The following is a 25,844-nucleotide window of genomic DNA, read 5'->3' on the forward strand; positions in this document are numbered from 1 at the left end:
CCTATGTTCCAGAATGAGGGATGGAATTTCTTGTCCTGCTGTGGGGTTTTGACATTAATGAGTATTTCTTAAATCTTGATGCCCCAGACTGGGGCAGCAGGATGTCAAACTTGCCCAAGAAGCCCGGGTGCCTCTAGCCCTTGTCCTGCAGAGTGGCCTTAGGGCAGACTTAACACCCCACTGCCTCAGTTTCTTCTAAAATGAAGTAGCTGGGTGGGTATGAGATGAAGTAGCTGCTCCATTTGTGTGCAAAGCAATTAGGTTTAGAAGCCTGGAGTTGCTCAATTTGACTGACTCTCAGTGATTTTAACATTAATGGAATCCAGAAAACTTCAAAAGTTGATCAAATAAAAGCACCAGCTGTGAAGGAATCTGGTTTGTGTTGGTCTATTGTTAATTTTGTCAAATCTGCTTTTCAATTGGTGGCAAAATGGTTTAAAGAGGCAGGTTACAGAATGTAGAATTCCATTGTGTCCTGTTCCTAAACTGAGAAAAAATTGGCCATACTGAAAAGCAAACAGGATTTCGTGTTTTTAAAAGTGGTTTTTCCCAACCCCTTCTCTCCCTGACCTTAGCATCTGAGGACAGGCCTTTCGGGCCAGGAACCAGCAGGGCTTATGCGTCCTGTGCTGGTAGGGCAGCACTGAGACGCAGCCACTTGAGGAGACAGCACCCTGATGGGAACATTGGTTAAGTGACCACAAGTGTTGAATATATTATTTGGTAACAGTTTTAAATGTCCTGATTAAGCTAGGTTTGGAAAAATGGCCTATTGGTTGCAGCTAGTTAGGATAAAACAGTTTTTCAATCTGTTTTTTCATTATCATTCTCCAGCCCCCAGATTATGCCGGTTTTTCTTTTCCTAGTTCCCCCTTCCCGTGACATTTTAATACCATAGACATATATTATATGTATGTACTGTAGGACCTCATGACAGCTGTCTTTTTTGCACACACCCCAAAACCAATGTTGCCTCTTTTGCAAATCTATGGGATAAACAAAGCAATGCTTAAAAACAAACAACAACAAAAACCAGCTACTCAGGAGTCTGAGGCAAGAGGATTGCTCAAGTCCAAGAGTTTGAGGTTGCAGTGAGCTATGACATCACAGGACTCTACCCAGGGTGATAGAGTGAGGCTTTGCCTCAAAGATAAAAGTTCTGTCAAATCAAGTGACTTAACATCCCATTTTTATTTTATATTTAAGCCTTTCCCCCTTACACATTAAAAGGCTAATTATTACTGGTGTTTTGTTTTCTTTTTAAGAAACTTGAGGTGTTTTTTTTTTTTTTTTTTTTTCAAAAACTCCAATAGCTAGCTATGCTGGTCAGAGTACTAGTGCCTAGTTAATTCACAGGGCAGAGGAGCAGTGTGAACAGCCTAGTGACTTAGTTTTCCCAAGGCCAAGAGTCTGCAGTGCAGGACCACTGTCACCTGTAGATAGCACTCAGCCAGTAGAGGCAGGGCACCCAAGGGGAGCTGGCACCATGACCCTCTGCATGCAGACTATTCCCAGGTAGCCCTGGGGAGGCTGCCTTCCCAGTGTCAAGTGGGGTACAGCCTGTGTGTTTATTCTGTGGGCTTATTTTAGGGTGAATGTGATACAAATTAGTAGGGGGCCATGGTCATCAGAAAGGCCAGGGTGAGCTAGGCTTTACAGATAGAGAGAAGGTGGCAGCAGTAATGTGGGGACAGATTTGAAGACGAAAAAAGGTTCTGAGGGCTCATAGAGAATAAAGGAAGATGTTGGGCAGGTGAGGGAACCCCTAAGAATGAGCAGAAGAGAAGATTTAGAAATGGGTGGGGATCACAAAGCCAAGAAATTTTAGGACTTGTAGAATAGTTTGAAGGCATAAAGTAGTAAGCTTCAAATATCTGGTGGCCATAGGGGTGAGGACAAGGGGTGTCACCTCAGCATTAGGAGAAGCATTTTATTTTTTTGCAGTTTTTGGCCGGGGCTGGGTTTGAACCCACCACCTCAGGCATATGGGGCTAGAGCCCTACTCCTTTGAGCCACAGGTGCTGCCCTAGGAGAAGCATTTTTTAACAACAGAAGAACAGGGCGGCACCTGTGGCTCAAAGGAGTAGGGCGCTAGCCCTATACGCCAGAGGTGGTGGGTTCAAACCCAGCCCCAGACAAAAACTGCAAAAAAAAAAAAAAAAAAAAAACCCAAAACTGAAGAACAGCATTGGAAGCTGCTAAGGACCTTGTTATTTATCACCCTTACTACTGCTGCTGTTCCTTGAAAATCTCTTACACACCTGGCCCAGAAATTCCAATTTCATAGGTGCAGTGGAGTTTTCATACAAATGCCTCAACTACTTCACTCAAAAAAAGATTTGACACCAAGGAGACTTGCTGTCTAGTTCAAATGCTAAGTCCTAGATTTCAGTTCAGGTCAAATTTGAGGGCTGTTAAGAGCACAGGCCAAGACTGTCAGCTAGCTGAAGACCACACGTTTCTCCTCCCCCACAGGTGACATCTGGTTTCTGAGTGCCCTGGCTTATGTTGCTGTCTCAATTAGACTTCATTAGGAAAATTTGCTCTGGGTAACTGAGGTTGTGCAAGAAGATGAAATATACCATTCCCCTTAAATTTAAGAAATGTTGCACAGAAGCCCCCATGGTGGCTGGAATATCCACCATCGAGTTACAGAAATTTTAAACAGAGCTTCCACTAAAGCCAAATTTACCTTCCCAGATGCCTCTGCCCCTCCCCCTCCTCTCCTCCCCTCCTGCCCCTCTGGCAGTTGCCTTCCCATGGTGCTGTTCTTCTTTTCTGTAATGGCCACTTTTCCCATGAAATTCTCTGCTGCATCATCAGTGAGTCTGGAGAAGGAATCCACAGCTCAGTTCAGGCGACCACAGAGAAAATGTCTGGACCCACTGTACAAACACGTGTGGTCAGACAACAATGGAAGCCTGGCTGAAGCAGCATTTGTGGCCCTTCCCAGAGGGCTGCTGAGCCATCGCTAGTGAGCTGAGCAAAGGGGTATGAATTCACAGTGGGAACTTCTAAATCTGAGCAAATGAAGCATTTTAGAAAGACTGTTTATATATTATAAAATATAATAGACTGTTTATAATATATAAACAGTCTTGGTTCTGCCTCTAATCCAGTGCTGTGCCTTATCCGTTTGAAGCATTTTTCCTTTAGTTGGCATTTGCCTGAAACAGCCTGGTCATGCAGACCCTTCTGCAGACAGCAGCATGCTGCTGCCTCCACCGGCCGAGGCTGGCAGAGGAGATGCCGGAAGGGAAAAGGATGGCAGCAGCAAGTCTTAATTGAACGGTAATTAATTGAACATCTTCAAAATCTTATTGCTATTCAGTCAGCACTCAGAAAACATTTGTCACTGGGAAGATGAGAAACCTAATAGTTGCCTAAATTCTCTTTTCTGTATTCTATTCTTCTGCTTTTGCCTTTTTTTTATAACTGGTGAAAAGATCCTCCTTTCCCCTTTTAAAAGAAACTTGCTGACAACTAATGGCATAAATGGGCTACAGAGAAAGCTCTTCTGCAAACTGCCCCTTCAGAGCCACAGACCAAAAGGAAATGGACTGCCCCAAAGGACTGCTTGCCCTGGTTTCCGCTCCTTTCCCTCTTACCCACCCCCTTTTCTCTCAAAGGACTCTTCTACTTTATTAACTATAGGGAGAAAGTTGACAGCTACCTAAAATTTGGGTGCTCCTTGTGCTTTTAGCAATGAGTAACAATCCCCAAAAGTAACTACAAACACAATCACAGGTTGTGTGCCACAGAGCTGTTGATATAGCAGGAAGCCAAGGGTACCACATGTGGTCCCCAAGAAAAGGGGCCATGTCACAGCAGGTGACAGTGCTACTGTAATGCTACCACTGTTCAGAGCATCAACAGGAAAGGAATACATTACTCTCCCTTGGGGTCACTTGTTTACAAAAAGCTACTGACTTGCTACCTATGGCACCTGGGCCATTGGGTCTGTTTGGCCTGACTTTCCAGAAATGCAGAGGTTAATGAAGGTGTGAGTAGCCATCTCCCATTCCTTTCTTAATTCATCAAGTATAGAAAAATCTATTATTTCCATGTAGTTAAGAACATACAATTATCAAGAAACCATCATCTGGGGTTTAACAGCCAATCCTATCCTCTCCTACTTACCTCATCATCTTACTATAGCCCTTCCCTCTAGCACATTCTCTCTCAGGAGATGGTCAAGATCTTAGCACATAGCTTTAGTCTTTCGTTCCCTACTCAGCCTTTTTTCAGGCACTAACTTATCCTGACTTCCTTTCCCTTAGCTCCATGAACCTATATTCATGAATAGACTTTCTTTCCTGATTGCTGTTTCATTCCTATCAAATGTTCACTCTTCTCATGATAGAAATCCAACCAGAATTAGAAATCTATATTTAAGGTACTTTGCTATTATACAGTTACAATGCCAGATCCTAAAACACAATGCCCTTGGTGGGGTTAGGCCCCACACTAGTTGCCCACCAACACCCATCCCTGGCCATAGCCTTCCAGGTCAAGACCATGCTTCTGTCTTAAACCAGCAAGACTGCCAGCCCTCAAGGGGTTCACCAGACAGTCTAACCAATCAGGGTGGCCCCTAGTCAACAGATCACCCCTGCTCTTACCACACCAGGTTCTTCAAGTCCCTGTGGCCAGGTCACCAGTTGCCTCATGTTTGGCCACACTTCTGGAGTTCTCTGGAGCCCTACTGCTCATGTGTAGTGGAGTTGCAGGTCATAATCCCACTTATCAAAAGGGGTTAGAGTTGTCAGATTTTGGTAGCTAGTCACTAAAGAGAATTAAACAAGGGTGGGGGAAAAAAAAGAAACATCAGGATTAAATAATGGGATTTATTCTTCCAGGTCCTACTTTCCCTTTAAATTAAAGCAATTTCTATTCAAATGTAAGGTTCCTTTCTCAGTTTATAGCAGTGATTTTTCAACTGGTACTGATTTTGCCCCCCAGAGGATATTTGGCAAAGCCTGGAGTCGCTTTTGGTTGTTAAATCTAAGGGGATGCTACTGGCATCTAGTGGGTACAGGCTAGGGATGCTGCTCAGGATCCTACAATGGGCAGGACAGTCACCACAACAAAGATTTAGCCAGCCCCAAATGCCACCAGGGCAGAGGAAAAGAAACCACCATCTACCTTAGATGTGCTGAATGGTTCTGAAAACCCCTCCTCCATGTACCTCTGGGCCCTTTCTTGGACTGCCTTTCCTCTTCAGTACTCCAAATGTTCAAGATTCTATAACAATATATTTCCCCCCTGGAGAGTTACATCTAACCCAGTAATCTTATGTTCTAATAAGAATGATTACCAATTTGAATTTATAAGCTTTATCTTTTTTCTTCCCCCAAATAATGAGCTGCAAAAATCTCCATCCCAACTACCCAACCCCCCTTCAACTCTGCCATGTCTAAAACAAAAGTGACTCTATCACCATGCCAGTCCTTCTCCTTGACTTCTCCGCCCTGCTGCCAGTGTCCCATCATCTGGGTACCACACTCTGACCCTAACACCTTTTTTTTTTTAAGCACTGAAATTGCTGGAGGATCCTGTGGGACTCTTCCTCAGTTCCTTCTTTTAGCCTGCCTGCTTCCTTCACCACGTCTGGGTCTCTCCCCTCATCACTTCCTTTGTGCTTGACTCCTTTCCTTTGTTCTCTTCATCAGGACCATCTTCCACATTGCTTCTACCTTTTCTAAACCTAGCCTCATTTGCAGAATAAACAAACCAAAAAAAAAAAAAAACCTGTCAATATCCTCCCCATTTCCTACTAAAATCGCTTCAAACGTGCTTGCCCTGAAACTTCACGGCCATCTTCAGAGAAATTCTATCGAATTTCTCTCGCTTTCTCTTCCACTGTCCCATCACAGCCAGCCAAGGTGGCTTATTGTGTTTACCCAGCGATGCCCCATGTTTTCTACCGTGGGATCCTTTGTTCCTGGTATGCAAACTGTCTCCCATCCCCCTGCCCTCCATACACAGCCAAGGCGGCTATCCTTTCTTGAAGGCCCATCTGAAACGCCATTTTCTTTATCAAGATTTTCAAATTTCCCCTAGCGGCCTCTTCTTTCATTTTTATGCTGCTCTACCCCTTAGGACTGGGGATTGGTATTTGCCCAACTTTATCACCTTAATGCATGTGCTCCCTTGGCAAAGAACAATAATACCCTAAAGAATGTTGAACAAAGAGGTCCATGAGAATGTCGAATAGAGGCCCTGTACCCGCTCCTTGATGGTGCTTTGAGGGTGAGCGCGAGGCCTGGCAAGAGCACACCGTCCCTTTAGGGCACCCATCGCGGCCTCCGTGAGGCTCCAATCCCAAGTCTACTGACCTTCCACTTCTGCAGGGCTCAGCATCCCCGGGGCCTCAACCCCTTATCCATCCTGGGCTGCTCCTCGCAGTAAACCCTCTCCTCTGGGTCCTGGCCCTCTACTCCAGGCCCTGAAGATCTTCTCCTTGCCTCGACCCAGCGGCGACCCCCTCTGTTGGTAGATTAGCCCACCGCCATCAGCGATCCCAAGGGTTGACCCCTGGGATCCCTCGACTTCTCCACTCGGCCTTTGCAACCTATGGTATCGGGAAGAGTGACCCCATGGCGCTGGCGGTCCTCATGGCCTTCTGGGCCTAGCCGCCATAGGCCCCCCGCCCCCACCAACGGCTTCCAACCACCCCGGCAGTTTAACCTTTTTGGGCGTTCCAACGCGGCGCCCCCTATTGGACCTCCTACCCATATCCGGTTTCCGGTCTGACGCCCCCTGCTCATTCGCCAGGCAGCCTTGATTGGCATGACCCCGGCCCAATAGCTGACCCGGTGCTGGGGTCGAAGGGGAGTGAGTTGGTTGTTGCGACCCAGGTATCCCATGCTGTAGATGCTTATGGCGGTTTAGCCATTTTGCGGGGAAGTAGTTACCCAAAGTTTGAACCAAAGTTCGGGATTAGCATCTGCAATATGTAGACCCGCAAAGCTGAAGCAGTACGCCTTTGACGGGCTCCAAACGTTACCCAGGGTCCGACTTGTTAGCTTTTCTCTGCGCTGCGCGGCCACGTGGGTGGTGGATACGAGGGGGGCGATGTTGCTCTGTGCCTTGTGGTACCCTGGTTGAAAGAGAAATGTGTTACATTAGGCTTAATAGGATGGGACCGTGCGGTGGTTCGCCCGCCCGCGATTCCGCTTCATATACAGTGGTATGCGCCGAGCGGTATGCGCTGAGCGGTCCGCGCCGAGCGCCTTACTTGCCGCGTCCCACCCTATGTAACCCTCATCGAACCGTCTCCCCCTTAGAGTTCTGCAGGCCAGGCGACCACCTGTCCCCTGTCCAGCTGCTCTGCACCTAAACGTGACTTGCCATTGTCACCCGCTGCTGAGACTGACCTGATGCGCGCCTGCCGGGTTTTACTTAACCCCCTAAGTGGCAATTTTTCCCCTCAAGGAAATCCTTCTGCAGACCCTGACCCAGAGCAGTGCACATGCACACCCCCACCTCACTAGGAAGTGTGGGACATTTACCTGCTGCAGGCTTTGAGCCCACCGCAGCACGGCAAACGGAGCGCGGCCGGGTGGCGACTACTAGATCTGTGGCTGGGATCAGTGCGGCTTCAACAGGCTCTAGCAACGGAAAAGTAAAGTGGTTGCCCTAGAATACTCAAAGCGTGAGGAGAGGGGCTGTAGTAGGGCTAGAGGACTGACTGACCAACCCTGCAGCTAGCACCCAAAGCGGTGAGCCGCTCACCTCGGCTACTGTTCGCCGCACAGTATTTGTGGATTCAATACGCACAGAGTTGTCCAGTTGCCGAGACCACCCCGTACCTGCCGCAACCCTCAACTAAAATCCTCTTTAACTCTTTCCCAAAACAGTAGGACCTGCAGAACTCTTACGTCTGCGTTCCATGGGGTCCCTGTGTGCACCGCGACAACCTCCCCCCACCCTATCGGTGCTGCTGCGGCTACCCTGGGGCCAAATGCTACTGCCTGGCGGGACTTTCCTTGATTCTCCCTCCGTGTCGCACATTTGAGACCCTCCGATTCCCCTGCGTCACCATCCATATAAACAGGGAGAACTCTGCCTGCGCTGCTGTAGGCCACTGCAGAGACCCCTAGAGCCCGATGGGGATGGGGGACATTAACGTGCTTTACCGGAGTCAACCGGAGCGGCAAATAAAAGCTGCAGAAGCGGCAGAAAGTACCCCAAGGCATTCTGAAAACCAAATTGTGTGCTTGCACTCAGCAGCCCACCCCCCACCCCCTGCTTCTCTGGTGGGCTCACGACCACCTGTCGCATCCCGTTGCACGCCTGTACCCCCTTCTCAATCACGTAAAGCCTTGCGCTCGGGACTTGGGCTTGAGACGCAGGGCTGCCTAGGAGCTGGGGGCCACAGCTCAGAGTTTCAGGGGTATCTTGAGGTGACGAAACCTCCCGCAGTCCCCCCTCCCTCCGAGGGGAGGGAGGATTTCAGCTCCTGTACTCCAGCGTCCCAAGGCCCACGTCTTGCGTCACGTGTCCCGCAACGCAGGAGAGCTTTCTCTTTGGCCAGGAGAGAAGCGAGAGAGAGACTCCAAAGCAGTCAGAGAGAGCAAGTGGAAGGAGCCGAAACATCCCTGCGAGGCCTGCGCTCATCAGCCCCCTTACCCAAAGTCCGGGACTGCCGGTGCCAGGGGCCTCCGGGAGCCGGCTCCAGGAGCCTGGGCCGCCTCGGCATTGGGACCTGCGTCCTCTGGTGGCAGAGAAAAAGCGCTACTGGCGATTTTCGGACCGAATCGAGACGCTCCTCGGATCCAAGCAGGCGGAGTTGGCCTGGAGCAGAGAGAGAGAGACAGTGAGAGAGAGAAGGGGACAAGGGCAAACTGGGGTGGGGGGCTGAGGGAAAGCCTGAGAGGAGAAAACGTGGCCAGGAAGGAACCTAGACTCCACCAGCAGCAATTGCGTTGCTTCGGACAAGGTCTAGGGTTCCAGGCCCTGAACCCCCCAACCTCTCAGGGGTTGGAAAGTGAGGCTGGAGGACTTTCCAGCTAGTACTTTGGTTTTTTTAAACTAATTTTTTCACCCTAGTTTGGTTGGGTGCTCCGTCTTACGGAGCCCCAAATTTATTTTAAGAAGCCGCCACCGTGTTATGGGCATGTGCAACCGCCTCGACGGCAATAATATGTCAGGACAACGCGATATCCCCCCTGAAACTGAGGAACAGCCCGAGCAGCCACCCTTGGAGGCCCCAGGGGCAGCTGCCCCCAGTGCTGGGCCTAGCCCAGCCGAAGGGATGGAGACCAAACCGCCTCACAGCGAGCCCATCCCCATCAAGAATGACAGCGCGGCAGGTGGACCCCCAGATGTCTCCAGGTCCAACTTCGAGGGTCTCGACCAGGCCTTCCAGGAAGCAGGAGCCTGGGGAGGCTACAGCCCACCTCCAGAAGAAGCTATGCCCTTCGAGGTCAAGCAGCCCAGCTTGGGAGGCTTCTGGCCTACCCTGCCGCAGCCGGGATCCCTCAGTGAGGCCTATGCAGGCCCTGAGGCCTTCGGCCCAGCGTTCATGGAGCCCAGAGCCTTGGATGGTGCCAAACCAGGCTTGGGAGGCTACAGCCCCCCACCAGAAGAAGCTATGCCCTTTGAACATGACCAGCTTGCCCAGGGGGGCTGCAGCCAACCTCTCCTGCAGGTCCCAGACCTCGCTCCAGGTGGCCCAGGTGCTGGGGTCCCCGGAGGTCCTCCCGAGGAGCCCCAAGATCACAGACCTGCATTTGCTGGCTTCAGAGGTAGCTACAGCCCTCCCCCTGAGGAGGCTATGCCATTCCAGCTTGATGGAGAAGACTTTGGGGACGATAGCCCACCCCCAGGACTCCCCAGAGCCGTCCCGCAAATCGACGGCGGCAATTTGCTCGCGGCCGTCCCGGTCCCGGGTGCGGTTGTCCCGGTCCCCGGTGCGGTCTGCGTCGCTCCCCCCGGGAACGCGCCTCTTCTCTGGGTCCGAGGCGCCATCGGCAGCCCATCCCGCGGAGCTGTCAGACCTCCTCGCAACAGCCCCCCAATGGAGATCTCCGGACCCCCGCTCGAGATTGGCAGCGCCCCCGTCGGGGTCCACGACGCTCCCGTCAACGTGGACAGCCCCCCAATCGCGCTTGATGGCCCGCCCATCGAGGTCTCCGGAGCCCCAGATAAGAGAGAGCAAGCAGAGAGACCCCCAGTTGAGGGAGAAGCAGCCGAGATGGAAGGAAGCTCAGCCGCCGCTGCCGAAGAGGGAGGAAAAGTCCCCTCTCCCGGGGACGGATCCCCTGCCGCTGCCGAGGCAGCTCCTGCCAGCCCAGCCTTTCCTGACACTGGGGCAGCCCCAGCCGATCCCGACACCGGGACAGCCCCTGCCTCCGCCGCCGATCCTGACGCAGGGGCAGCTCCAGCCGATCCTGACGCCGGGGCAGCTCCTGCCTCCTCTGCCGATCCTGACACCGGGGCAGATCCTGGAGCCCCAGCCGACCCTGATGCCGGGGCAGACACAGGAGCCCCAGCCGACCCTGACGCCGGGGCAGATCCAGGAGCCCAAGCAGACCCAGGAGCCCCAGCCGATCCGGACGCGGGGACAGACCCAGGAGCCTCAACCGATCCTGATGCCGGGGCAGACCCAGGAGCCCCAGCAGACCATGACGCCGGGGCAGCCGCTGGAGCCCCAGCCGATCCTGAGTCCGGGGCAGCCGCTGGAGCCCCTACCGATCCTGACTCCGGGGCAGCCGCTGGAGCCCCTGCCGATCTTGACGCTGGGGCAGCCCCTGGAGCCCCAGCCGATCCTGACGCCGGGGCAGCCGCTGGAGCCCGGGCGGATCCTGACGCCGGGGCCAAACCTGGAACCCCGGCCGATCCTGACGCCGGGGCCGCCCCTGGAGCCCCGGCTGATCCTGACGCCGGAGCCGTCCCTGCCGTCCCAGCCGCTCCTGACAACCGGGCCGCCCCAGCCGCTCCTGCGGCCAGGGCAGCTCCTGCCACCGGGGCAGCTCCAGCCGCTCCTGCTGCCCGGGCAGCTCCCGCCGCCCGGGCAGCTCCTGCCTCCCGGGCAGCCCGACCTGCCCCTGCCGCCGGGGCCAGACGCAACCTCCATCTCCTCAGACCCCCCAGCCCCGAGATTCAGGCTGCCGACCCGCCTACTCCGCGGCCTACTCGGGCGACTGGCTGGCGGGGCAAACCTGAGCGCAGCCGCAGCCGCCTCGGGTACTACGACGAAGGGTCAAGCGACGACTCCAGCGAAGACGAGTACGACGATGGGGCCACCGGATGCTGGCGCTGGCTCCTGCAGCGAAATCGCCGCCGCCGAAGCCGAAGCCGAAAGCCCCAACGTAACTTGCTCGGCAACTTCCTCTCTCAAGCTTTCGGGAGCTGCTTCTGCCGATCTGAGAGCCCCCAGTCCAGAGCCGCACAGTCCGGCAAGGTCAAGAAGGTTCCCGTGGCGGAGAAGCACAGACAGATGCGCAAAGAAACCCTGGAGAAGCGCGCTCAGAGGCGCGCACAGAAGAAACGCAGCAAGCTCATCGACAAGCAACTCCAGGACGAAAAGATGGGCTACATGTGTACGCACCGCCTGCTGCTGCTAGGTAATGCGGCGGACTCTGCCTCTGGGCAGCAGGGCCGCCAGGGACCCGGGGAGAGGGTGGCAGGGCTGCCCGGTGGGGCTGAGGCTCGGCGGTGGGAGGAGGGGGTCCGGTCAAAGATCGGAAGACCCTGCTAGAAAGTTCCAGGGAGGGACCCCAACTTTGCCCTGGGAGCGGGAGGGGAGGTTGAGTGGGCTCGGGTGGCGAAGTATGTGCCCTCCAGGGAGAAAAGTGATGCCGAGCGACACTGAGGGTCGTTTCCGGCTGGACAGGCGAGCGCCAGCGACCGTAAGCTGGACAGTCAGGGTCTTCAGGTGAGCCAGGAACTGCCGGGGAGGGGCCCTGGGGCTCCCCTGGCTAGGCTGGTTGGGGCCATGGTGGGCTGGAATCATTGGGAAAGGCGCGCCCCCGCCTCGCCTGGCACGGCTGCTTGGACTCAGACGGCTTTGTCGGTGTCCCTATTCTGTGTTCGCCTGTGCATGTGACGCTCAAGTGTTTCCATCCTGGCACCCCCAAATTACCCGCCGACTGTGTACTTGTACTTGGGATCGGGCTGTCTTGTGGTTTGCGCCATTGCGCGGGCAAGAAACTTTGGGTGTCGGCGCGTTCCGGCGGTACCTGCGCGGGCGCTCTGCGGTGCAGCGCGGCGCCAGGGAGCTGGCGGAGCATCCTGGGTAATGCGCTGGGCCCCGGGCCGCGGGAGGGTGACGGGCCGCTTCCCCACCGGCCTCCATAACCTTTTTCCTGTCTGTCTTTCTCTCTTTTTTCCCTTTGCGCTAAGCGTTTCCTCACTTCTCATTCGTTCGCCAAACCCTCCCGCCTTTACAGTTGAAAAACCAGACACGCAGGTATCTGGGGCATCGGGGCTACATGGATGAGCTCAGTGCTCTGCACCCACTGAGCGTACCTGGTAGCGGGGTGGGGGTGGGGTGGGGGGCCCTTAACCTGTTCTAGGCACCTCTGGATCCCAAACCAGGCGGGGCTGGTTCCAAGGGGGTGGGCGTGGCTGTGTTTAAAAAAATATGAACTATTTGTTTTCTAGCGAACGGCCTGAGGTAAGCCAATCATTTACACTTTTACAAGCTGTACAGTAGGAGGGGCTTGGTTTAAAAAGAATGGGGGTGATGAGTTTGGAGTGGAATGTCGTGTTGTGTTTGAAATGCAATTGAAATAAAACATTTCAAAAAATGCTCTGAGTGTATTTGAAATGTGGGGACAAAGTACGGTAAAATCATGAATATGACTTGTGAAACATGTAAATTTTTGCATGTGAATTTTTTCAAGCAGCTTTAGCTGGGGGCAGAGAGGCTTAAAGGTAAGGTTTTCTGCAAATTTGCTTTGAATACCAAACAAATAATAAAAAATAAAAAACTCAAAGTTTTTTGATTAAAGTTAAAATAATGCTATTCTTACCAGAAGGGTACCTTGGCAGCCTCCTATCTTCCCCCTCCTCCTCTCCCCATATTTCGAGGTCCCCTCCTCCCTCCAGGACTCCCTTCCTCACATCATAGTAAGACCCTCTACCCTAATTCCAGGTCTTTCTCTGGCCCTCCCCAGACCCCCTCCCACCCCACTCCCCCGACCCTCACCGCCCCCACAAAACCTCTTACACCAAACCTGAAGCGGTAACTCTTTTGGCCACACTTAAAGCAGCAATTAGCAATGGTCCAGATATGTGGCTTAAATGGGAACTTCAGAAGAGAATCTCTACAATCTTTATTTTTTTTAAACTTTATTCTTTACAAACTTTCAAGGGATTTTAAGATCACAGTTTCTAAGGCTGTGCTGCATTTGTTTGTTAAATATTTTATAATGTGTGATGGTTTTTATCAATAGCATTATTGACATAGCTGTATGCTATTATGATGTGTTTCTCATGACATCCCACAGCTTTAGATGTGATGGTCATTTTATGTATGACCCCACCCCCTACACAATATTATTTGCCCCAAAACATACAAAAGGGAGGTAATTTTAAATTTCAAATGTCCCAACTACACAGAACCTTCAATGACAATGCACTGCCTTCCCTGCAGACAACTGATTTTGCTGTAACAGACCCATTTCAATATTCTAAGCACAGCTCTGGGAAGCAAATCTGTAAACTGGGGGTAGGAGGACACAGCCTGGTGCAGAAAGGAGACCCACATGACAGTGCACAGCTGACCCCTAATTGTCAAATGGTTAGTGTCCCTTACATGCTTGGGCCTCATTTGCCTCATCTGCCAAATGAAGCTTTCCTGGCAGATTTTCACTAAGATACCCTTTGGCTTCATGACTTGAGTCTTTTATTTTTTCCAGGGATTACCTGGTCCATTTAAATCAGGACTGGAAGCTTATACCACAAGTAATGCAACCAGGAATCCTGCAGCAAAGTGTTCACGTGTGGGGCCAGGACTTAAGAATAATAGAAGTTTACCCTGGATTCCCCTTGTTGTCCTCAGGGGGCAAATTAACCTTGACAAAAGAAAATTTGCTGGGGTCGTCTTGCCATTGTCCTGGCTTTGCTCCCTAGGGATTAGCAGTCCAGCGTGTTTGGATGCAACATAGTTCAGAAAACAGGCCAGTAAACTTTGGGCCTTATCTAGCAGGAGCCTGAACTACTACCATAGCCAGGGTAACCTGCTAGCTGACACTACAGCAGTGCAGGTGGTCAAACCAGGCTGTAATTCGCCACCAGGGTTCATTCTGCTGAGGGGACAAGTGAGACATTGCATCCGGGTCTTAGTTACTGATAGGGGAGGGGGAGAGGAAGAAAGATGAGGACTTACCCACATGTAGGACAAGACTTTTTACTAACTTTCTAGTTCCAACATATAAAACAACATCTCCATACCTTGCTACCATTGAAAGTGCAGATCAAATGGCTGTCCTTTTGTATGGCTCCTAATTTGTGACATGGAGATTCATCTGTTGCTTTAAAATTGTGCGCTGATGAGTGCATCCTTTCTGCTTTTATTGCCCAAACAGCTTAAGCCCATACAGGGAATTGTAGAAAAATAAAGAACATGATGAAAATTCTAGAACAAAGAGTTGAAGCTCTCAGCATTATCCAGTAATAGACTATTTCCATGGTTCTGTTGCCTTTTTAAATAATTGTGGTGTTCTTAAACTTTCTTTTTTTGAAACTTCATTTAAGCATGATTACCTCCTTGTTTAAGAATTAAAGAAGGCCAGTAGATGAGCATTTCTTAGTAAATGCTGCATTTATTAAAATTGTGCAGCAAATACTATATACGATAATGGCCATTCTGCAGCGACACTTTATTTATACCATGAATCACAATTAATTGTATGATTATTTATGCCTCTAAGTGCAACAGTGATGTATTACATCCCATCTTGCAGAAGCACTATTCTTTTTTCTTTTGTTCTTTTTTTAAATTTTAAACCCTACTCACAAGGCTTCCACTAAGCTATTGGTGCTGTGGGGAGGCCCAACTCTGAGACCACAAAAGTACTGTAGAGTTAAAGATTTTTATTATTTTCCTTTCTCTATTTCCCAATATTATTCATACTTCTCAAAGGCCAAAATTCTGCCCTACTTTAAAAATCCAACTCACCGCAGTTTTCTTCTTCACAAAATGTTTCTATATTAGTGGATTAATTTTTTTTTTTTATTTGTCCCTATTCTATACCATGGATAACTGGTTTTAAGCAAAGAAAATTGGGAGTCACTCCCTCTGTGTAGACTTGAAAAGAAACACCCCGCCACACTCAGAATCATTAGTCACCAGTTATATCAATGATAACACATTCTGAGTGTATTATACATTTGTAAAATCCTTTCATTTCGTCATATACATCCTGTGAAGCAGCTCTGGGCAATAAAAATGTGACAGGACCTCATTTCATAGGCAAATAAAGCGAAATTCAGAGATGAAATATCAGGGACTTTTGCTCAAATACTACAAGGTAAGTGAAGGATCTCAAGTTTCAAATTCAGATAAGGTAATGCTTAGGGAAAATTTGATAATAAGCTGCAAAGCATTATGAAAAGCATGATTATTATAAACGTACTGTGTGTTCTTAAAATCCCTTGCCAGTGACAGGTGTCTAGTAGCTGGCTGCTTTCTGAATTGCAGTCAAACCCTGACAGATCCCTGGTTATAAATGTCCATTGAGTGTACATGAAACGTGAGCTCCCCAATTTCTGAGATACCTGTCACTCTTTGGTGGTATTTAATTCCCACATTTGCTCTGACTCTTCTGCCAGCGTAGCAACACTGCAGGCTTAGTTTGTTGTTTGGCCTTTCTTTTCCTTGTTTTTTTTTTTTTTTTTTAATACACATGTTCTTTAAAGTCTTTTTAATAGATCCCCCCTTCGTTCTTTTTAGCAAGGTCTAAAACTTTTTGCTCTTTACTTAGCTTTCCCCCCCCACTTTAAAAAATGTTATTTAAGAGTAAAATGCAGTTGCTTTTATGCATAGTTCTACATTTATAGAATTAGACGGTTTAGACTATCTTAGTCTAGATCGAATGATTTTATTAAAATTGCCCTGCTCAATATTTTTCATAGTGATGTTTTAAAAAAAAAATTCTTTACTTTTAGTCCACAGTTAATTCTCATTTAGCAAGAGTCAGTGATCTTAGAAATCACCTTTGACTTTTATACAGTTAGGTTGGTAATTAAGCAAAAACCAAATTGCTCTTTAGAGAAGGTAACCTAGATTTTTGATTCCCAATGCAAGCCATGATCCTCTTCCTTTTGAGAGTCAATTTTCCTTCCAAATAAAACTTACTCCCACTCCCAGCAAAATTATGGCTCTTCCAATGGCTCTAAATAAAGTAACTTTTAGGAGACACAATAAATAGTTAATCAAAAAATGGTTTCAATGTGTCTGGGTATTCTCTTACCTGGGAGAAAAGTGGAATTATGGCAAACCCACCTTGCCCCTTTCAGACTTCCTCATGAAATGCAAAATTCTTGTGTCATTTGCCTACTTTAAAGTCAAATTTCTCAGGAAGGGTAGCAATTTTTCGGATGGGACAAGGCCTGTTGATGTGACAAGGTCCCCACTGTCAATTAAAAAGCCAGCCCAGTGAACTGGATGCATTCAGCCTGGCCATCTCTGTGTCTGATGATCCCCCAGTAGCAGGACTAGAGACTCTGGCCCTAACACCACCTTGATAGATTTCATTGAGTTGGACTAAATGGAGCCTTTGTTCCCAGTGCATTCCTACTCTGGCCTGCGGTCACTCTGAGCATAAGATTATGCTCTCTTTAGGAAGTAAGAGAAACCTAGGCCCTGTCTGGAGTTCTGTGGAATCTTCCTCAAGTCCTAAGTGGCCTTTTATGCAATTTAAAAAAAAGTATTGGGAAGCCACACCTACAACTTGGCCATGAGGGTGGGCCAGGGAGCCCTTGAACAAAGGGGGGTGGGTATTTCTAGAATGAGACATCATTTTTTCCCCTTAATCCCCCCACAAGAAGGCAAGATACTAAAAGTAAAGTTACATTTGAGAAATCCAGAGAAGCCTTTAAAGGATAGTATCTTCAACCCAGTGCGTGGCACGTGCAAGTATCCCCAAAGCGTTAACTGATTTTTTTCTCTTGGACTTTTTTTTTTTCTTCCTGTTGCAAGTGAAGTTTTTTGTTTAGTTTAGCTTTTTTCCATATTTCCCACGAGACTATTAACTGATCAGTTTTGTAAGCGCTGGGCACCCCATTCTTTCTGTCTGTAGGTTTCAGAGTACACTCTTTGTACACACTTTGTAAATAAAGGTCAACCCAAGGCCTAGATACGCTATGCCTTGCTAAATTTAAGACTGTGTGAAGTCACTCTCTGGCGAGTGATGTGGCAGAGAGAAAATAAGGAAAACTTTTTTTACTTCTCCTGAAAAAGCATCACCTATCACCCCCTGCCTATCCGTCCCTCTCCCCACCTTTCTCTTCTGATAAGCTCCTACCTATAAATCAATACTGTGGCTGAGCCCAAGGACCTGAGCTTAGATTGTTCATTGGTCATTATGCCTGCAAATAAAAAAAAAAAAAATGTCTTTAGTTTCCTTCCCCACAGCCAGGTGGTGGAGCAGGCCAGCCAGCAGGAATGGAAGATGAAGAGACTTCCACAAAAGAGGTAGGGAACAGCACAATATTTGACTTTTAATTATCGATGATCATCACAAGCTCTATTGAGACATCAGGTCCTTTGGTCTCTGGCAAGTAGCACTCACGAGGCACCTACCCTTCAAGTTAGAATTATTGGAGCAGTTTTAGGTATGCGACATCTGGGAGCCATAATAAGGGAAGAATGTTAGGCAACTCATCTCTGGCAGAGCAATGGAAATTCAGGGAATGCGCCTCTGTCACACTTACTTACAAGTAAAATTCCAAATTTCATTGTAGAGTAATTTGTTAAACCTCAGCAGAATTCATGAGTATTTTGACTCGTGGAGTTCTGCCCACAGAACTTGAACACTGGATGTTACTAAATGATTTTTTAATGATTCAATTTGGGGCGAGGAGAGAGGTATAAAGGTGGTATAAATTGTTACCCAATATCAAATTTATTATGAGTCAGTCAGTGTTGCCGACACTGTCACACACATTTTGTGTGTGGGACAGAGTAAGTACTTTTAACTTCCTTTAATGAGTTGATAATGGGAAGGGAAAATCTCTTGTACCTACTTTCTAAGGTATGTCACAGTCAAGCTTTCACCAGCTCAGTGTCACCGCGGTGTGAGTGTCGATTCTTAGCAGGGAATGGGGACTGGGGCAGCAAAAGATGCTCCCTTTCGAATTCTCCAGCTCTTGGCCTGTCCTCTTGAATCAGAAGACCACACTACCTCTCTCCTCTTTCCCATTTGAACAGTGTTGCCTTTCAACAAACTGATTGCTAAAGTGCAAATTACTATGAAGATGTTTTTTACAGGGAGCCTGCCTTCAGGTAAGTTTGTGGGGTTTGGGACGAACAAAGGAAGAATGCTTAGGATGATCCGTAAAACCTAGTGGCAACCATGGTGACACCGTCCAGGACCCGAGAAGGGCTGCTTGGCCAGGCTCTTCCCAAGGAAATAGGCAAAGTGTCCTGCATCTCAGCTAGTATCTATCCAAACTCCCCTGGGCCTTGGGACACACATAACTGTGCCTCCGTGTCTGTACCTGCAAAAGTAGCTGGTTTATCCAGCTGCCCAAAATGAAGGTATGAAACCTGTCAAGAATAGATGGAATTACTTGGGAAGCACCTAAGTACGTACATTCCAGGGACCACTTGAACACATCCTTTTTAATAGACGCTAGTTTTTAATCTATAGTTGTATGTGGTAACACCTAAGTGTCCAAAGGATTAAGCCCACTCCTGGGGGCTTCTCTTTTAAAAAAGACAGACCTGATTTATAATCAGCCTCCCTCTGGGTTTTTTGTTTTGTTTTGTTTTGTTGGCCAGAGTGCACATTTGAAATCTCAGAAAGTGTCCGTCTTAATTCCTTATAGCTGTTTTCTCTAGGGGGTCTACTTGGCCTACAGGGTACTTAATTATCTTATTAGTAAAATCACATGTGTCATGCAGAGGTCCATCTGCCTACCACCCCCCAAAATATGAAATTTTTAATGACAGGCTCTAGAAAAGCCCAGATATGGTGAAGGTGAGTTGTTAGTTCAGGTGACCACTAGATGGTAGGACAGTATTAGGAAAGGGGTCAGATTCATGGTAAAAGTGACAGGGGCTGAGAAGACGCAGGAAGGGTAAAGAAGCATTCTGTTTCGTGTTCTCCACCCCTGACCCCTACCCAGGACAGAGCTCAGATTCAAATGAGCCCCAACAGTTTAGTCAGACCCAGCTTTTTACTTTTAAGTTTACATTGTTAGCTGCATGCCAGGATTTTAGAAACTTTTGGAGGGCTTAGTCTAACTAAGTGGCTCCATTAACATTTTTTCCCAGGGGTGAGGGATGTCCTGTCCCCTTCAGGATGTTCAGCAAACACCCCTGAATACCAGTAACACAAACACACACACAGACAATCAAAACTGTCTCTAGTCATTGCTAACCCTTGACTGAGAACTACTGCCCTAACATTATCAATATTTAATAATGGAGAAGTTAAAGATCACACATATCCTAACTTGCATTAAAAATTATCTTTAGAGAAAAGGCCGTCCACTTGAGGTACTAATCTCCAGTCAGAAATGTTCATGCTTAATTTTGGTCCCCAGCATTCTTGGGTAGAAGTAATTTCTGGAAACTTCAGAGAAGAAATCAACCTAGATGACACTAACTAGACTAGAAAAGAGAATTATTTCAGGGCTGTGAACGATGACTCTGACTAACCGAGTCAGGCTCCTAGGTAGGCTAAACAGGTACTTAAATAGATTTTAACCCTTAAATGAAGACCTCTACCACTTAAGGATTCTTTAGGTTGCCTTTGTCTGTAGCAGGCTAGGGACTGTCGATCTGTCTCCCAAACTCTAAATTCGTTTACTCCAAATTGTAGAGAAGGTATGCCAAGACAGTAAGTACCCACAGTCAGATAGCTGCTGCTGATGCATCATCTGGGGTGGCAGAGGCCTCACCTTACGTGCATTCCACAAAACATTAAGGAGGCCTTTAATTAATAATGCGTGCACACGAATGACAAGTGTATGGTCCCTATTTGCTAGCATTTCTTAGTCTCACGCCCACAGGGAACCAGTCCGCTATGTGGAGGTACCCTATAACCCAGTGGTTCTCAACCTTTCTAATGCCACGACCCTTTAATACAGTTCCTCATGTTGTGGTGACCCCCCAACCATAAAATTATTTTCATTGCTAGCACCACAACATGAGGAAAACAACTGATCTTTCAAGGCAGAACGTCACCTTAGGATAGGGGGCACAGAAGGACTACCTCTGAATGACTACTGAGAAAGATAGTAATATCTTTTTGGAAATAAAACATAGTTTATGCCAATAGAAGTAATAACCCAAGGACATTTCTGGGTCTTGCACTTGGTCTTTGATAAAATAGACAACCCCTTCCCCTCCCAGGAGAGATTCTATAACCAATATCTCTTGGAATAATCATAACAGGACTGTATTGTGATTTTATTTTCAAAACAGTGGCTTAACTCCCCAAGTTGCATCTAACCAGCTTCCCTTCCAAGTGAAAGGACTTTATTGCTTCTTCTTCATTTTTTTTTTTCAGTTTTGGCCGGGGCCAGGCTTGAACCCACCACCCATGGCATATGGGGCCAGCGCCCTACTCCTTGAGCCACAGGCGCCACCCTGTTTCTTTATTATTATTTTGACTCTAGCACATTTATATTTTTGCTCCCATTTGGTCTTTTAGTAAAATTTTCAGACGTTATAGATTCATCAGGGATCTAATTTAAAAAACAAATAATTTTTTTTCTTTTTTTTTCCTAAGAGAGTTTGGAATTTGTGCCAATTTCACTGGAAAGGCCAAGAAAAAAAAAATAAGACAGTAACCGCTATACTCCAGACATACACATGTATTTAAACACTTGTTATTTACTTTTACTATCAGAATCTCCGCAGGGTGAGAGGCAGAAATGGATTGTTAGTGTGATATGCTTCATATATTAGACTTGTAAAATTTTAAATATCATTTGAAATCAAAACTTGTCTGAAGACTAGTGTTATATGCCCCAAGTTCAGCTAAACAACCCCTAACTAGAGACTTCCTTACTTCAGAATCCTAGAAATTACCCAAGGCAAGCTTTTTCGATGTTGATTTTGACATTTTGCCCGAGACCAAGTGCAACATCTTTCCAAGGAAATGCTTAGAAGACTCAGGGCAGAACCCAAAAACAAATGCCAGAAGTCAAGGGGAAAATTTTAAAAATTGGATTGCCAGAAAACTTCCAGCTATTTATAATTAAGCATTTCAGACATGATTTCATTTCTTTCTTTTTAGCTGCTAAGAGGGAAGCGCATTAGATAATTTTGTTTTGCAAAACAAATGGCCAGGGCTGGTTTTAAGATGGACACTTGAAGGAGTCTTTAGATGTCCCTGATGGGACACAGCCATTCCAAGCACTCCTATGAAATAAAGCACTTATCCCAGGGCAGTTGGGCTTCGTGAGCCTGTAGTGATTGCCCTTCCCTATCTTCCCATATAGGTCTGAGCGGATGGGGAGGGATGGGCAGAGGAACCTAAACTCTGGTTCTTAGATAGCGGGAAGAGCCTGGCTAAGAAGGTGGGGGTTCCTCATTCCTGTGACCTCGGTTGATTCTAGCACTTTATTCTAGGATTCCATGAATTTGCCAAGTGACGTCCAGAAAAGGCCAAAGTTTGAGTCTTAAAAATATTGACAAGGTGGGTGGCGCCTGTGGCTCAAGGAGTAGGGCGCCGGTCCCACATGCCGGAGGTGGCGGGTTCAAACCCAGCCTCGGCCAAAAAAAATATTGACAAGGCTCCATGTTGTGGTGATTCTGCTGAGGATGCCTGGGGTCCTGCCATGGTCAGGGGAGTGACTTAAATTTGATGGGCTCTCCAAGAAGCAGCCAGGGGCACCTCTGTGTTCAACTTGAAGTAAAGACTCAAGGTGGAGCAGGGCAGGAAGAGCTTGAGAAAGGGGAGCCAGAATCCTTGCTGCCCTCTCAGCCTCAGACTTGAGCTGATGCATAGCGGACACTTCTCTCTCCTTCTCTTCTTGTTTTTTGTTCTGACCTTGATTTCTCCCTGTTCTGCCAGAGGCCAGAAAGGAGGAAGTCCATCAGGGACGCCCTAGGATGGAGAAGGAGGCGTAATCCCATTTCTCTCAAAAGTTGGCACGGTTCAGAAATAGGGGAGCAGAAATCAGTCTCCTAAGAAATTCTCTCCTTTTTTGCTTTCTCTTTTATTTTTTTACCCTCTCTTTTATTCTCTTCTGTGATTTTATTTTTGAAAACAAGATTCTTATTTGAGGGAGTTTTTTGGTTTGGTTGTTTTTTTTGTTTGTTTGTTTGTTTGTTTTTAGAGAAAGAAGGGAGAATACCCCCACTAACGTTATTCAGGGCTGGCAAGTAGGAAAAATAAAATACAGCAAGACTGCTTCAAACTGGCTGGCAGATGGCGCTCGGCTTTTACAATTGAGAGCCTGGCTTTTCAAAATTCACTCCCGCCTCGCCTGTGGCAGAACTCAGCAGCCCCTCCCTAAGCCCTCCCTCCACATTGCCTGACCCCCAAGGTCTAGGGATGTTTTCAGTTGGGCAGTCGACATCTGAGGAAAAATCCTGTCACTTTTATCTAGGCAGTTTGTAGACCTTAACCCATACAGGACAATTTTCGGTCAGGGTGACCTCCAAGTTAGCCCTGGTGCCCTGGTTCTCTAGGAAACTGGTTTTGAGACCTTGGACAACTCTCTTTATCTCCTGGGTTCCTGTTTTCCTTATTTGAAAAATGAGAGGGATGTCCTTGTCACTTTAAAACTTATGTAATTCTCTTATAAAAGTTTAAATGGAAGAGGCATGTCCCCCTTCTCCCCCCCGCCAAATACACACAACTTTTCAAGTATCTATTCCAAAATGGCAGATTGTATAGGAAATCAAATTTTAGGGCTACCTATTACCCTTTGGTAAATAATTAATAATTTCTGGGTAACCCAGAACGTTTCTGAGAGAATCTTTGCAGGAGCAGAGTTTGGCGGCCAATTCTTTTCCATCCCAGTCAAGGGTTAGAAAAGAGATTCGGAGGTCCCGTTGCCACCAGGGAAACCTAAGGAGGCTTCCCTGAGTAGGAAGCATTCGAGACAATACTGGGAGATACAGAAAGATGAAGGAGTAGAATTTGGGGTGCACACTTTGGGGGTTTGTACAGTGAAGGAACTGGCTAGGGAGGAATCTTTGCTATTTTCCCACTCATAAGGACATCTTTGATCCCCCATCTTTTGGGGGATCTCTGAGATGTCAGAGCTTGTTTAAAGTTTTTCACTCCTCAATCCCTCTCTGCTTCTCACTGCTTACAGTGGACAGTTAAGTGTGTGGCATTCTTATTAGCGATGAGTCTAGGAATGGGACCCCCATTCTCAAGCTTAGGCCCAACACCGGCCTTGGGGCAGGTCACTTCTGGCTGCTTTAGGCCTGGTGTCTAGGTGAGGGAAAGCTGGATCTGATGGTGTCTGGGAACACGTTCTTTGGTTTCCGAGTAGATGCCCTCTGCCCCTCCTTATCTCTTGAGAAGGGCCACACAGGATTCTGTGCAAGGGCCTATAGAGTCCTCTAATGGGGATTATGTCTTTCTGGTCAGACTTACCCCCAAGATCCCAATCTTATACATATTTTCTCTCTCACCTTGTCAAAATTATAAAGTCAAAGGAACTGAATAAAAAAGGTTAACTTGAGGTAAACATGCCCCCCATCCCGCTATTGAAAACTTTTCTTTTCAAGTTAACTACTTTGCTATCACATTCTTCTCTTACACCCATGTTCTTCTGGGGGATTCTTTAAAGCTTTTCTTGCACTTTGCCCTCCCTGGAGCTACTCATCTACCCATGAGTGTTGGCTGAGGGTGGGGCAAGGCACATCCCTCAGGTGGATGTTGCAGTGCAGAGGAGGTCAGGGTGGGCATCTGCCTGTTCCCTGGCGCCTATCTTGGGTTAGTTGAGCTCCTCCCCCACCAGAGGTCAGCAGAGAACTCTGAATGGCTGTGTCTACTGGCAGGAAGTGGGATCTGTTAGAATTCTCTAGATAAAATGTAGAGAACCTGAAGGGAAAGAAGCCCACGGTTCCAGGGGTGTCTTTGGTCGGGGTCTCGTCCTGTCTTGGTCCTAGAGACCTTAACTTTAACACCAATATTGCCATTCTGTGTTTTTGGGGGACAGGGGGGCTTTGGTCTCTTGATTTAGTAGGTTTCTTTGCCACAAACACATAAATCCTTTCCTTATGGGAGACTATACCTTTTTAGAACTCTCCCTCATGGGACCAAACTGTCCACTTTTACTTCCCACACTTGGAGCCCGCACTTCACACTTGACCTGGCCCTTTTTCTTCTAGAAGTTGTATTTATTGTTAAAATGACATTATAATATTGTAGGAAATCCCCCACCCTGCCCTCATCCTGCTATGATGATTTTATTTCTCTTTATCTCCCTCTGTTCTTTACCCAGATGTGTAGATGTTTTAAAAGAGGGTATTAACCATGGCATGCAAACTATTTTCTATTTAGCTCCCCCCGCCCCCCCCACACAATAGGCTGATATCCTTAAAGGTTTCCCCCAGCTTTTCCACCTTTCTTTGCTTTGCTCAGTCTTTTCCCTAGAGTGGGAAAAGGGGGCACAGAATTCGAACTCCTTTGTTCTCTGAATTTTGAAATCCCAGGATTCTTGTGAACAACTCAGAAGTTAAAAGCCATTCCCCATAGCCACTTCTTTATTGTGAAAGGAGAGAGACAAAGAGAGAAAAGGAATATGCAAAAGGAGAGGAAGAGGCAAATGAATACAAAGATGAAATTAAAAAATTATTAGAAGGAAGAGAGAATGGGAAGGAAAAAAGAAAAGAAACAGCACCTTTGCCAACTTTAGCTCTAAGCACCAGATGGGATGCCTGCCCTCTAGTACCTTCTAGTCCAGAACAGATCAGGTTGCAAGTAATTATAGTCATGCCAAGCAAGGGATGGACAGCTGCCAGGGAGGGAGAGGCCAGTGCGGCCGATGGGCAGGCTTAGGGGCAAGAGCGGGAGGGGACAGGCTCCCAAGAAGTCCAGGCTAGAGCATCTTCTCCTCCCTTGCCCACCCCAACCCCCATGAGGTCCCAGGTGCGTCCCAGGAGCCACTGAGAAGAGCAGGACGAAGTCAGCAGCTCAGAGCACCACAGTCCTCTGAGCTCTGACCACTGCCCTCTTGCCCCCAGGGGACCCTTTTTGCTTCCCTGAACTTTTCTCTCCTGATTCTATTGTGATTGTCCAATTTTTGCTTTATTTCAAAATTAGTATTATACCCACTTCTAGCACAACCTGACTTTCCAAGAGTTTCCATGTGCTTTGTCCCACTTTGTAGTTTTGTTTTAAGAAATCGGGCACAGAGTGGACCTTAAAAAAAAAAAAACTGAACTTCATGAGTTCTTTGGTTCAATAATTAATTACCCGGAACTAAACAAAGCAAATACTAATTTTTAAAGCAAACAGCCCATACATTCAGTATACATCTCACATGTGGAGGAAATCCTTAGAATATCACAACCTGATATCCTCAAGAAGTCGGCTCCAGCCAGACTCAGAAGGAGGCATTGTTTCCTTTCTTTTTTTTTTTTCCCCTTCCTTCCTTTCTCTCCCCCCTCCCCCACCTTTGAAAAACAAATTTCTACTGGGGGATGTTCATTAGAGAGGGGAGACAATTCTATTCAGCAAGGACAAAAA

At 47.7% G+C, this 25,844-nt stretch overlaps 2 protein-coding genes across 5 annotated transcripts in view; both read left to right on the forward strand.

Annotated features, from left to right (window-relative positions):
* Positions 1-25,844, forward strand: part of LOC128573431 (guanine nucleotide-binding protein G(s) subunit alpha) — a 65,976-nt gene that overhangs the window by 3,405 nt on the left and 36,727 nt on the right. The window lies entirely within an intron of this gene.
* LOC128573430 (protein ALEX-like) lies at positions 9,303-11,863 on the forward strand. The gene is made up of 2 exons (XM_053573702.1): positions 9,303-11,573; positions 11,794-11,863. The coding sequence occupies exon 1, from the start codon at positions 9,303-9,305 to the stop codon at positions 11,571-11,573; it is 2,271 nt and encodes a 756-aa protein (XP_053429677.1). The 3' UTR covers positions 11,794-11,863.

This window comes from Nycticebus coucang, chromosome 21 (assembly GCF_027406575.1).
Source record: "Nycticebus coucang isolate mNycCou1 chromosome 21, mNycCou1.pri, whole genome shotgun sequence".
NCBI classification, from domain to species: Eukaryota; Metazoa; Chordata; class Mammalia; order Primates; family Lorisidae; genus Nycticebus; species Nycticebus coucang.

Coding starts and splice junctions, on each gene's coding strand:
- LOC128573430 (XM_053573702.1), top strand. CDS start 9,303: ATGACAGCGCGGCAGGTGGACCCCCAGATGTCTCCAGGTCCAACTTCG.